Source organism: Ranitomeya imitator, chromosome 1 (genome assembly GCF_032444005.1).
Source record: "Ranitomeya imitator isolate aRanImi1 chromosome 1, aRanImi1.pri, whole genome shotgun sequence".
In the NCBI taxonomy this organism is placed as follows: Eukaryota; Metazoa; Chordata; class Amphibia; order Anura; family Dendrobatidae; genus Ranitomeya; species Ranitomeya imitator.
The window spans coordinates 615272965-615285275 of record NC_091282.1 but is presented as its reverse complement, the minus strand read 5'-3'; the positions used below and the strand labels follow the sequence as shown (position 1 = coordinate 615285275).

The 12311-nt window shown below is 45.8% G+C and overlaps 1 protein-coding gene across 1 annotated transcript in view; it reads right to left on the bottom strand.

Annotated features, from left to right (window-relative positions):
• ZFYVE26 (zinc finger FYVE-type containing 26) overlaps nucleotides 1-12311 on the bottom strand; it is a 155252-nt gene that overhangs the window by 108041 nt on the left and 34900 nt on the right. Inside the window, exon 8 of the mRNA XM_069726414.1 lies at nucleotides 11030-11149. Coding sequence (XP_069582515.1) covers nucleotides 11030-11149 — 120 coding nt within the window. The remainder of the gene's footprint in view (nucleotides 1-11029; nucleotides 11150-12311) is intronic.

Below are 12311 nucleotides of genomic sequence, written 5' to 3'. Positions count from 1 at the left end.
TGTGGGGGGTTTCAATGTTTAGGCACATCAGTGGCTCTCCAAACGCAACATGGCGTCCCATCTCAATTTCTGTCAATTTTGCATTGAAAAGTCAAACTGCGCTCCTTCCCTTCCGAGCTCTCCCATGCGCCCAAACAGTGGTTTACTGCCACATATGGGGTATCAGCGTACTCAGGACAAATTGGACAACAACTTTTTGGGTCCAATTTCTCCTGTTACCCTTGGTAAAATAAAACAAATTGGAGCTGAAGTAAATTTTTTGTGTAAAAAAGTTAAATGTTCATTTTTATTTAAACATTCCAAAAATTCCTATTAAACACCTGAAGGGTTAATAAACTTCTTGAATGTGGTTTTGAGCACCTTGAGGGGTGCAGTTTTTAGAATGGTGTCACACTTGGGCATTTTCTATCATATAGACCCCTCAAAATGACTTCAAATGAGACGTGGTCGCTAAAAAAAAATGGTGTTGTAAAAATGAGAAATTGCTGGTCAACTTTTAACCCTTATAACTCCCTAACAACAAAAAAAATTGGTTCCAAAATTATGCTGATGTAAAGGAGACATGTGGGAAATGTTACTTATTAAGTATTTTGTGTGACATATCTCTGTGATTTAATTGCATAAAAATTCAAAGTTTGAAAATTGCGAAATTTTCAAAATTTTCGTCAAATTTCCGTTTTTTTCACAAATAAACGCAGGTACTATCAAAGAAATTTTACCACTATCATGAAGTACAATATGTCACGAGAAAACAATGTCAGAATCACCAGGATCCGTTGAAGCGTTTCGGAGTTATAACCTCATAAAGGGACAGTGGTCAGAATTGTAAAAATTGGCCTGGTCATTAACGTGCAAACCACCCTTGGGGGTAAAGGGGTTAATGCATTTCTATGGGTGCAGAATCGCTGCGATTCTGCACAAAGAAGTGACATGCTGCGGGTTTTTAACCGCTGCGTTTCTGCGCGGTTTTTCCCGCAGTATGTGCACAGCGGTTTGCGGTTTCCATTGGTTTACATGTAAATGTAAACGCAAAGGAAACTGCAGTGGACCCGCAGCGGCAAAATCGCTGCGGTTCCACGGTAAAAACCGCAACGTGTGAACATGGCCTAAGAAGTTGTATCATATTTTCATTTTTTTTTTTTTTTTGGGGGGGGGGGGGAGCACTAAACGTATCACCTTGCACAAGAGACAATAAAAATACAGCCAAAAGAAATACAGCAAGTGCGCAGTTTTTTCTACTTTTTAGAAGCAGCTTCTTTACTGCCAAGAGAACAGGTTTTGCCTGTAGGAAAAAAAAAAAAAAGCAACGAGTGAACATAGCCTTATTAACCCCTTAGTGAAAGAACCAATTTGGTACTTAATGATTGGGCCAATTTTTCAATTCTGACCACTATCACTTTATGAAGTTGTAACTCCGGAATGCTTCAACGGATCCCACGGATTCTGAGAATGTTTTTTCGTGATACAATGTACTTCATTTTAGTGGTAAAATTTCTTCGCTATAACTTGCATGTATTTATGGGGGGAAAAAAACGAAATTTGGCAAAAATTTAGCAATTTTCAAACTTAATTTTTGTACCCTTAAATCAGAGAGTAGTGTCACACAAAATAGTTAATAAATAACATTTCCCCACATGTCTACTTTACATCAGCAAAATTTTTGAAACAATTTTGTTAGGTCATCTATAAGGGTTAAAATTTGACCAGCGATCTCATTTTTCCAACAAACATTTACGAAACCATTTTTTTTTTTAGGGACCACCTCACATTTGAAGTAAGTTTGGGGGGTCAATATAAAATACCAAAAAGTGACACCATTCTAGAAACTGCACCCCTCAAAGTGCTCAAAACCATATTCAAGAAGTGTATTAACCCTAATATGGAAGGAAAAAAATGAATACCGTATATACTCGAGTATAAGCCGACCCGAGCATAAGCCGACCCCCCTAATTTTGCCACAAAAAAACTGGGAAAACTTATTGACTCGAGTATAAGCCTAGGGTTGAAAATGCAGCAGCTACCGGTGAATTTCAAAAATAAAAATAGATGCTCCATACCGTTCATTATGGCCCCATAGCTGTGCCATATAGTGCTCTGCACCGTTCATTATTGCCCCATAGCTGTGCCATATAGTGCTCTGCACCGTTCATTATTGCCCCATAGCTGTGCCATATAGTGCTTTGCACCGTTCATTATTGCCCCATAGCTGTGCCATATAGTGCTCTGCACCATTCATTATTGCCCCATAGCTCTGCTATATAGTGCTCTGTTGTGAATTCTGTTGTCGGACTCCCTCCTGTGGTCATGAATGGTACTTCGGCTGGTTCTGTCCATGGACTTTCTCTGGTGGCTGTGGGTGTTTCTGAGTTTCCTTCCACAGGTGACGAGGTTAATTCGTTAGCTGGCTGCTGTATTTAACTCCACTTAGATCTTTGCTCCATGCCACCTGTCAATGTTCCAGTATTGGTCTAGTTCACTCCTGGATCGTTCTTGTGGCCTGTCTTCCCAGCAGAAGCTAAGTGACTGCTTGTTTTTCTCTGGTTTGCTATTTTTCTGTCCAGCTTGCTATTTTGATTGTTGTCTTGCTTGCTGGAAGCTCTGGGACGCAGAGGGAGCACCTCCGCACCGTGAGTCGGTGCGGAGGGTCTTTTTGCGCCCTCTGCGTGGTCTTTTTGTAGGTTTTTGTGCTGACCGCAAAGCTACCTTTCCTATCCTCAGTCTGATCAGTAAGTCGGGCCTCACTTTGCTTAATCTATTTCATCTCTGTGTTTGTATTTTCATCTTTCCTCAGAGTCATTATATGTGGGGGGCTGCCTTTTCCTTTGGGGAATTTCTCTGAGGCAAGGTAGGCTTTATTTTTCTATCATTAGGGCTAGCTAGTTCCTTAGGCTGTGCCGAGTTGCATAGGGAGCGTTAGGAGCAATCCACGGCTATTTCTAGTGTGTGTGATAGGATTAGGGATTGCGGTCAGCAGAGTTCCCACGTCCCAGAGCTCGTCCTATATTATCAGTAACTGTCAGGTCATTCCGTGTGCTCTTAACCACCAGGTCCATTATTGTCCTGACCACCAGGTCATAACAGTACAGGTGGCCCAAAGTACTAATGCATCTCAATAGAGGGATAAGAGAAGTTCTGAGACCATTTTTTTTTCTTTGCAGTGTGTTTTGTCTCTCTTTTCCCCTTTACATCTGGGTGGTTCAGAACACAGGTGTAGACATGGACATTCAAGGTCTGTCATCTTTGATGGATAATCTCACTATAAGTGTACAAAACATTCAAGATTTTGTGGTTCAGAATCCGACGTCAGAGCCTAGGATTCCAATTCCTGATTTGTTTTTTGGTGATGGATCTAAGTTCTTGAATTTCAAAAATAATTGTAAATTGTTTCTTGCCTTGACACCTCGCTCCTCAGGTGACCCTGTTCAACAAGTAAAGATCATTATTTCTTTGTTACGTGGTGACCCTCAAGACTGGGCATTTTCCCTTGCGCCAGGAGATCCGGCATTGCGTGATGTTGATGCATTTTTCCTGGCGCTTGGATTGCTTTATGACGAACCTAATTCAGTGGATCAGGCAGAGAAAATCTTGCTGGCTCTGTGTCAGGGTCAGGATGAAGCGGAGATATATTGCCAGAAGTTTAGAAAGTGGTCTGTGCTCACTCAGTGGAATGAATGTGCCCTGGCAGCAATTTTCAGAAAGGGTCTCTCTGAAGCCCTTAAGGATGTCATGGTGGGATTTCCCATGCCTGCTGGTCTGAATGAGTCTATGTCTTTGGCCATTCAGATCGATCGACGCTTGCGTGAGCGTAAAGCTGTGAACCATTTGGCGGTACTATCTGAGCATGGGCCTGAGCCTATGCAATGTGATAGGACTTTGACCAGAGCTGAACGGCAAGAACACAGACGTCGGAATGGGCTATGTTTTTACTGTGGTGATTCCACTCATGCTATCTCCGATTGTCCTAAGCGCACTAAGCGGTTCGCTAGGTCTGCCACCATTGGTACGGTACAGTCTAAATTTCTATTGTCCGTTACTCTGATTTGCTCTTTGTCATCCTATTCTGTTATGGCATTTGTGGATTCAGGCGCTGCCCTGAATTTGATGGACTTGGAGTATGCTAGGCGCTGTGGTTTTTTCTTGGAGCCCTTGAAGTATCCTATTCCATTGAGAGGAATTGATGCTACGCCTTTGGCCAAGAATAAGCCTCAGTACTGGACCCAATTGACCATGTGCATGGCTCCTGCACATCAGGAGGATATTCGCTTTTTGGTGTTGCATAATCTGCATGATGTGGTCGTTTTGGGGTTGCCATGGCTACAGGTTCATAATCCAGTATTGGACTGGAAATCTATGTCTGTGTCCAGCTGGGGTTGCCAGGGGGTACATGGTGATGTTCCATTTTTGTCTATTTCGTCTTCCACTCCTTCTGAAGTTCCAGAGTTTTTGTCGGATTATCGGGATGTATTTGATGAGCCCAAAGCCAGTGCCCTACCTCCTCATAAGGATTGCGATTGTGCAATTAATTTGATTCCTGGTAGTAAGTTTCCTAAGGGCTGATTGTTCAATTTATCTGTGCCAGAACACGCCGCTATGCGGAGTTATATAAAGGAATCCTTGGAGAAAGGCCATATTCGCCCGTCGTCATCACCGTTAGGAGCGGGGTTCTTTTTTGTGGCCAAGAAGGATGGTTCTTTGAGACCTTGTATTGATTACCGCCTTCTCAATAAAATTACAGTCAAATTTCAGTATCCTTTGCCGTTGCTGTCTGATTTGTTTGCTCGTATTAAAGGGGCTAGTTGGTTCACCAAGATAGATCTTCGAGGGGCGTATAATCTTGTGCGTATTAAACAAGGCGATGAATGGAAAACAGCATTTAATACGCCCGAGGGCCATTTTGAGTACCTGGTTATGCCATTCGGGCTTTCCAATGCTCCATCAGTATTTCAGTCCTTTATGCATGACATCTTCCGAGAGTACCTGGATAAATTCCTGATTGTGTATTTGGATGATATTTTGGTCTTTTCGGATGATTGGGAGTCTCATGTGAAGCAGGTCAGAATGGTGTTCCAGGTCCTTCGTGCGAATTCCTTGTTTGTGAAGGGGTCAAAGTGTCTCTTTGGAGTTCAGAAGGTTTCATTTTTGGGGTTCATTTTTTCCCCTTCTACTATCGAGATGGACCCTGTTAAAGTCCAAGCCATTTACGATTGGACTCAGCCGACATCTGTGAAGAGCCTGCAAAAGTTCCTGGGCTTTGCTAATTTTTATCGGCGCTTCATCGCTAATTTTTCTAGTGTTGCTAAGCCGTTGACTGATTTGACCAAGAAAGGTGCTGATGTGGTCAATTGGTCTTCTGCAGCTGTAGAGGCTTTTCAGGAGTTGAAGCGTCGTTTTTCTTCTGCCCCTGTGTTGTGCCAGCCAGATGTTTCGCTCCCGTTTCAGGTTGAGGTTGATGCTTCTGAGATTGGAGCAGGGGCTGTTTTGTCGCAAAGAAGTTCTGATGGCTCGGTGATGAAACCATGTGCCTTCTTTTCTAGAAAGTTTTCGCCTGCTGAGCGCAATTATGATGTTGGCAATCGAGAGTTGTTGGCCATGAAGTGGGCTTTCGAGGAGTGGCGTCATTGGCTTGAAGGAGCCAAGCATCGCGTGGTGGTCTTGACAGATCACAAGAATTTGACTTATCTTGAGTCTGCCAAACGGTTGAATCCGAGACAGGCTCGATGGTCGTTATTTTTCTCCTGTTTTGATTTTGTGGTTTCGTACCTTCCGGGCTCTAAGAATGTGAAGGCTGATGCCCTGTCAAGGAGTTTTGTGCCTGACTCTCCGGGTGTTCCTGAGCCGGCGGGTATTCTCAAAGAGGGGGTAATTTTGTCTGCCATCTCCCCTGATTTGCGGCGGGTGCTGCAAAAATTTCAGGCTGATAGACCTGACCGTTGCCCAGCAGAGAAACTGTTTGTCCCTGATAGATGGACTAGTAGAGTTATCTCTGAGATTCATTGTTCAGTGTTGGCTGGGCATCCTGGAATCTTTGGTACCAGAGATTTGGTGGCTAGATCCTTTTGGTGGCCGTCTTTGTCGCGGGATGTGCGTTCTTTTGTGCAGTCCTGTGGGACTTGTGTTCGGGCTAAGCTCTGCTGTTCTCGTGCCAGTGGGTTGCTTTTGCCCTTGCCGGTCCCGAAGAGGCCCTGGACGCATATTTCTATGGATTTTATTTCGGATCTCCCCGTCTCTCAAAAGATGTCGGTCATTTGGGTGGTTTGTGATCGCTTTTCTAAGATGGTCCATTTGGTACCTTTGTCTAAATTGCCTTCCTCCTCTGATTTGGTGCCATTATTTTTCCAGCATGTGGTTCGTTTACATGGTATCCCGGAGAACATCGTTTCTGACAGAGGTTCCCAGTTTGTTTCGAGGTTTTGGCGATCTTTTTGTGCTAGGATGGGCATTGATTTGTCTTTTTCCTCGGCTTTCCATCCTCAGACAAATGGCCAAACCGAACAAACTAATCAAACTTTGGAAACATATCTGAGATGCTTTGTTTCTGCTGATCAGGATGATTGGGTGTCCTTTTTGCCGTTGGCTGAGTTCGCCCTTAATAATCGGGCCAGCTCGGCTACTTTGGTTTCGCCGTTTTTCTGCAATTCTGGTCTCCATCCGCGTTTTTCTTCAGGGCAGGTTGAGTCTTCGGACTGTCCTGGTGTAGATACTGTGGTGGATAGGTTGCAGCAGATTTGGACTCATGTGCTGGACAATTTGACATTGTCCTAGGAGAAGGCTCAACGTTTCGCTAACCGCCGGCGCTGTGTGGGTCCCCGACTTCGTGTTGGGGATTTGGTTTGGTTGTCGTCTCGTTATGTTCCTATGAAGGTTTCCTCTCCTAAGTTTAAGCCTCGTTTCATTGGTCCGTATAAGATTTCTGAGGTTATCAATCCTGTGTCATTTCGTTTGGCCCTTCCTGCTTCTTTTGCCATCCATAATGTGTTCCATAGGTCGTTGTTGTGGAGATACGTGGCGCCTGTGGTTCCATCCGTTGATCCTCCTGCCCCAGTGTTGGTCGAGGGGGAGTTGGAGTATGTGGTGGTGAAGATTTTGGATTCTCGTATTTCGAGACGGAAACTCCAGTACCTGGTCAAGTGGAAGGGTTATGGTCAGGAAGATAATTCCTGGGTTTTTGCCTCTGATGTTCATGCTGCCGATCTGGTTCGTGCCTTTCATTTGGCTCGTCCTGGTCGGCCTGGGGGCTCTGGTGAGGATTCGGTGACCCCTCCTCAAGGGGGGGGGGGGTACTGTTGTGAATTCTGTTGTCGGGCTCCCTCCTGTGGTCATGAATGGTACTTCAGCTGGTTCTGTCCATGGACTTTCTCTGGTGGCTGTGGGTGTTTCTGAGTTTCCTTCCACAGGTGACGAGGTTAATTCGTTAGCTGGCTGCTCTATTTAACTCCACTTAGATCTTTGCTCCATGCCACCTGTCAATGTTCCAGTATTGGTCTAGTTCACTCCTGGATCGTTCTTGTGACCTGTCTTCCCAGCAGAAGCTAAGTGACTGCTTGTTTTTCTCTGGTTTGCTATTTTTCTGTCCAGCTTGCTATTTTGTTTGTTGTCTTGCTTGCTGGAAGCTCTGGGACGCAGAGGGAGCACCTCCGCACCGTGAGTCGGTGCGGAGGGTCTTTTTGCGCCCTCTGCGTGGTCTTTTTGTAGGTTTTTGTGCTGACCGCAAAGCTACCTTTCCTATCCTCAGTCTGTTCAGTAAGTCGGGCCTCACTTTGCTTAATCTATTTCATCTCTGTGTTTGTATTTTCATCTTTACTCACAGTCATATGTGGGGAGCTGCCTTTTCCTTTGGGGAATTTCTCTGAGGCAAGGTAGGCTTTATTTTTCTATCTTTAGGGCTAGCTAGTTCCTTAGGCTGTGCCGAGTTGCATAGCGAGCGTTAGGAGCAATCCACGGCTATTTCTAGTGTGGTTGATAGGATTAGGGATTGCGGTCAGCAGAGTTCCCACGTCCCAGAGCTCGTCCTATATTATCAGTAACTATCAGGTCATTCCGTGTGCTCTTAACCACCAGGTCCATTATTGTCCTGACCACCAGGTCATAACAGTGCTCTGCACCGTTCATTATTGCCCCATAGCTGTGCCATATAGTGCTCTGCACCGTTCATTATTGCCCCATAGCTGTGCCATATAGTGCTCTGCACCGTTCATTATTGCCCCATAGCTGTGCCATATAGTGCTCTGCACCGTTCATTATTGCCCCATAGATGTACCATAGAAAGCTGTGCCATTGCTGCTGCAATAATAATTTTAAAAAATGCCATACTCGCCTCTCTTGCTTGCAGCTCCTCAGCATCTCGTCCCGGCGTCTCTCCGCACTGACTGATCAGGCAGAGGGCGCCGTGCACACTATACGTCATCACGCCCTCTGACCTGAACAGTCAGTGCAAGAGGACGCGAAGACAGAGCGGCGCCCGGCGTGTGAAACACGGACAGGTGACTATGTAATACTTACCTGCTCCTTCTCCCGGACAGCTGGTCTTCGGTGCCGCAGCCTCTTCCTCTATCAGCGGTCACCGTTACCGCTCATTAGAGAAATGAATATGCGGCTCCACCCCTATGGGAGTGGAGTCCATATTCATTTCTCTAATGAGCGGTCCCACTTGACCGCTGAACAGGGGAAGAGCTGCGGCACCCGGAGACCGTGGGACTGCTGCAGGGACAGAGCCAGGAGCGCCGGGACTAGGTGAGTATGCCTCAGCGCCCTCTCCCCCTCACCCGCCGACCCTGCCGCCGACCGTGACTCGAGTATAAGCCAAAAAATTTGGGCTGAAAATATCGGCTTATACTCGAGTATATATGGTATTTAATTTTTTAACAAAAAATTTACTTAGGAATCAAACATTTTTATTTTCACATGCGTATCAGGAGAAAATGGACTACAAAATTTTTTGTGCAATTTCTCCCTAGTATGCCGATACCCCGTATGTGGGGAAAGCTACTGCTTAGGCGCATGGCAGGGCTCAGAAGGGAGGGGGCACCGTTTGACTTTTTGAACACAAAATTGGCTAGAATCCATGTCGGGCGCCATGTCGGGTTTGGAGACCCCCTGATGTACCTAAACAGTGGAAACCCCCAATTCTAACTCCAACCTTAACCCCAACACACCCCTAACCCTAATCCCAACCCTAACCCCAGCACCAAAACTCTAACCCCAGCACCAGCCAAACCTAGCTCTAATCCCAACCCTAACAGTAGCCCAACTTTAACCCTAACCCTTGCCACAACCCTTACCCTAGCCACAACCCTTACCCTAGCCACAACCCTTACCCTAGCCACAACCTTTACCCTAGCCACAACCCTTACCCTAGCCACAACCCTTACCCTAGCCACAACCCTTACCCTAGTCACAACACTAACCCTAGCCCCAACCCCAACGGAAAAAATGTAATTAGTTTTACCTAATGGGGTGATAAAGGGAGTTTGACTTACTATTTTTTTTATTTTGATCACTATGATAGGGTCTAGCACAGTGGTGAAAATAAACCAATAGGAAAAAATCTCCTAATTTGCCAGGTGACGACCGACAGATCTCAGGGGGACATCGGAGGTACGGAGGGGGGCTTGGGGGAACCTATTTCTCTCTCCTCTGATGTGCTACATCATATCAGAGGAGAGAGAAATAAATGGGAAACCGTACTTTTTTTTTTCTATCGTCGCTCTTGTGCGGTTAATAACTATGATTGCAACATTGGGGATGGCAAAAAGTGATCTGAATCATGTTCTCTGGGGTCTCTGCTACCCTTGGTAGCAGAAACCCCGGAGATTTTCTGTCGCTGCGGGGCGCTATAACCTTATTTCTCAGCGCCGTTAAAAAGCGGCGCTGAGGAATAAGTACCCTTAACTGCCGCCATTAAAAGGCGTATCGGCGGTCGTTAAGGGGGTTAAAAAAATAATAAACATGTAAACAATAAACATTGAGTATCACTGTGTCCATAGTTTTCAAAATAGAGAATGAATTAAACCAGATCAGTAAAAGTCTTTAAGAGAATAAAAAAACAAAAACAAACAAAGCCAGAATTGGTGTAATAAAAGGTAAAATAAAATTAATGGTGACATTAAAGGTAACCTGTCACCCCGTTTTTTCATATTGATATATAGATACTGTTAAATAGGGCCTGCGCTGTGCGTTACAATAGTGTATGTAGTGTACCCTGATTCCCCACCTATGCTGAGAAATAACTTACCAAAGTCGCCGTTTTCGCCTGTCAATCAGGCTGGTCAGGTCGGGTGGGCGTGGTGACATCGCTCTTTTCTTCCCCAGCTTTCCGTTGGTGGCGTTGTGGTGTGCGCATGTCGCAGTGATGAATCACATGCAAACTCGGCTTTGGGAAAATGGCCGCCGCGATCTCTTCTGCGCACGCGCGGCATCCCGTGGCCATTTTCCTGAAGCCCCGTGCAGCAGAGCACTCCATCTGCGCACGCACGGCCCCAGGAAGATGGCCGCCCCCACCGATGACAGGGGGTAATAGCGCAGATCGCGCGCTGCTTCTTCACGTGCGCGCAGTGGATTCGGCACTGCGACATGCGCACACCACTACGCCACCAACGGAAAGCTGGGGAAGAAAAGAGCGATGTCACCACGCCCACCCGACCTGCCTGATTGACAGGCGAAAACGGCGACTTTGGTAATGTATTTCTCAGCATAGGTGGGGAATCAGGGTACACTACATACACTATAGTAACGCACAGCGCAGGCCCTATTTAACAGTATTTATATCTCAATCTGAAAAAAACGGGGTGACAGGTTCCCTTTAATGACTACAGCTTGCTCTGCAGAAATGCAAGCCCTCATACTGCTATCTGGAAAGAAAAGTAACAAAAGTTACAGCTCTTGGAAGAGGGGATAGAAAAAAAGAAAGAAAGAAAGAAAAAAAAAAAAAAAGCTAGTCAGGAAGAAAATACAATCAAGACATTTGGCTACTACAAATATAATATTGGTGCCAGAAAGAAAGGGGAAACTCTGTCCCGAGTTGATGTTTTACCTATCTCCGTCTGCCCTTGTGGTATGCTGAGGTAGTTAAGAATTTTACTTATTTGCTGAGTAACACTGTGGACACCTCTGATCCCTTCAGGATGCTCCATAATCACATCATAGGTCCGGCCTGAAAAAAAACAAAACATTTTCTTATTACTTTTACCAGCCTAATCAACTAGATCTCATTTAATAATGCAGTAAATAAGCAGTGCATGCTGGGAAGTGAAAAAAAGTTACAGCACCTACAGTCCTGGTAGAATGATGAAGAGGAATCACCAGTCACTTGCCCTAAATATGCTTTTAGTTCCCCTGATTTTGGTGTGGTCTTTCTTTTCTTCCTGCTACTCTCCATTCTTGAGAAAAGGCCCTTGCTCCACAATTTATAGATCTATTCTCAATAGCCAAGGGGGCGTGTTCCTCAGGGAGATGCCCAGAAAGCGGTAAAGAACTCGCCAGTAAATGTACCGTCACATTAAGCGACGCTGCAGCGATATAGGCAACGATGCCGATCGCTGCAGCGTCGCTGTTTCGTCTCTGTGTGGTCGCTGGAGAGATGTCACACAGACAGCTCTCCAGCGACCAGCGATGCTGAAGTCCCCGGGTAACCAGGGTAAACATCGGGTTACTAAGCGCAAGGCTGCGTTTAGTAACCCGATGTTTATCCTGGTTACCATTGTAAATGTAAAAAAAAAAAAAAAACACTACATACTTACATTCCGGTGTCTGTCGCGTCCCCCGACCTCAGCTTCCCTGCACTGTCTCGGCGCCGGCCGGCTGTAAAGCAGAGCGGTGACGTCACCGCTGTGCTTTACGGCCGGCCGGCGCTCACAGTCAGTGCAGGGAAGCAGAGCGCCGGGGGACAGACACCGGAATGTAAGTATGTAGTGTTTGTTTTTTTTTACATTTACAATGGTAACCATGGTAAACATCGGGTTACTAAGCGCGGCCCTCCGCTTAGTAACCCAATGTTTACCCTGGTTACCAGTGAAGACATCGCTGAATCGGCGCCACACACGCCGATTCAGCGATGTCTGCGGGAGTCCAGCGACGAAATAAAGTTCTGGACTTTCTGCTCCGACCAACGATCTCCCAGCAGGATCCAGATCGCTGCTGCGTGTCAAACAACGATATCGCTATCGTGGACGCTGCAACGTCACGGATCGCTAGCGATATCGTTGTTAAGTCGCTCAGTGTGAAGGTACCTTTAGGTTTATATACAGGGAAGAGGGGGGTCATGTCTCAGTATCGAAGAGGTGCAGGAACAAAAGAAAAACCACTAGACTCAGAAA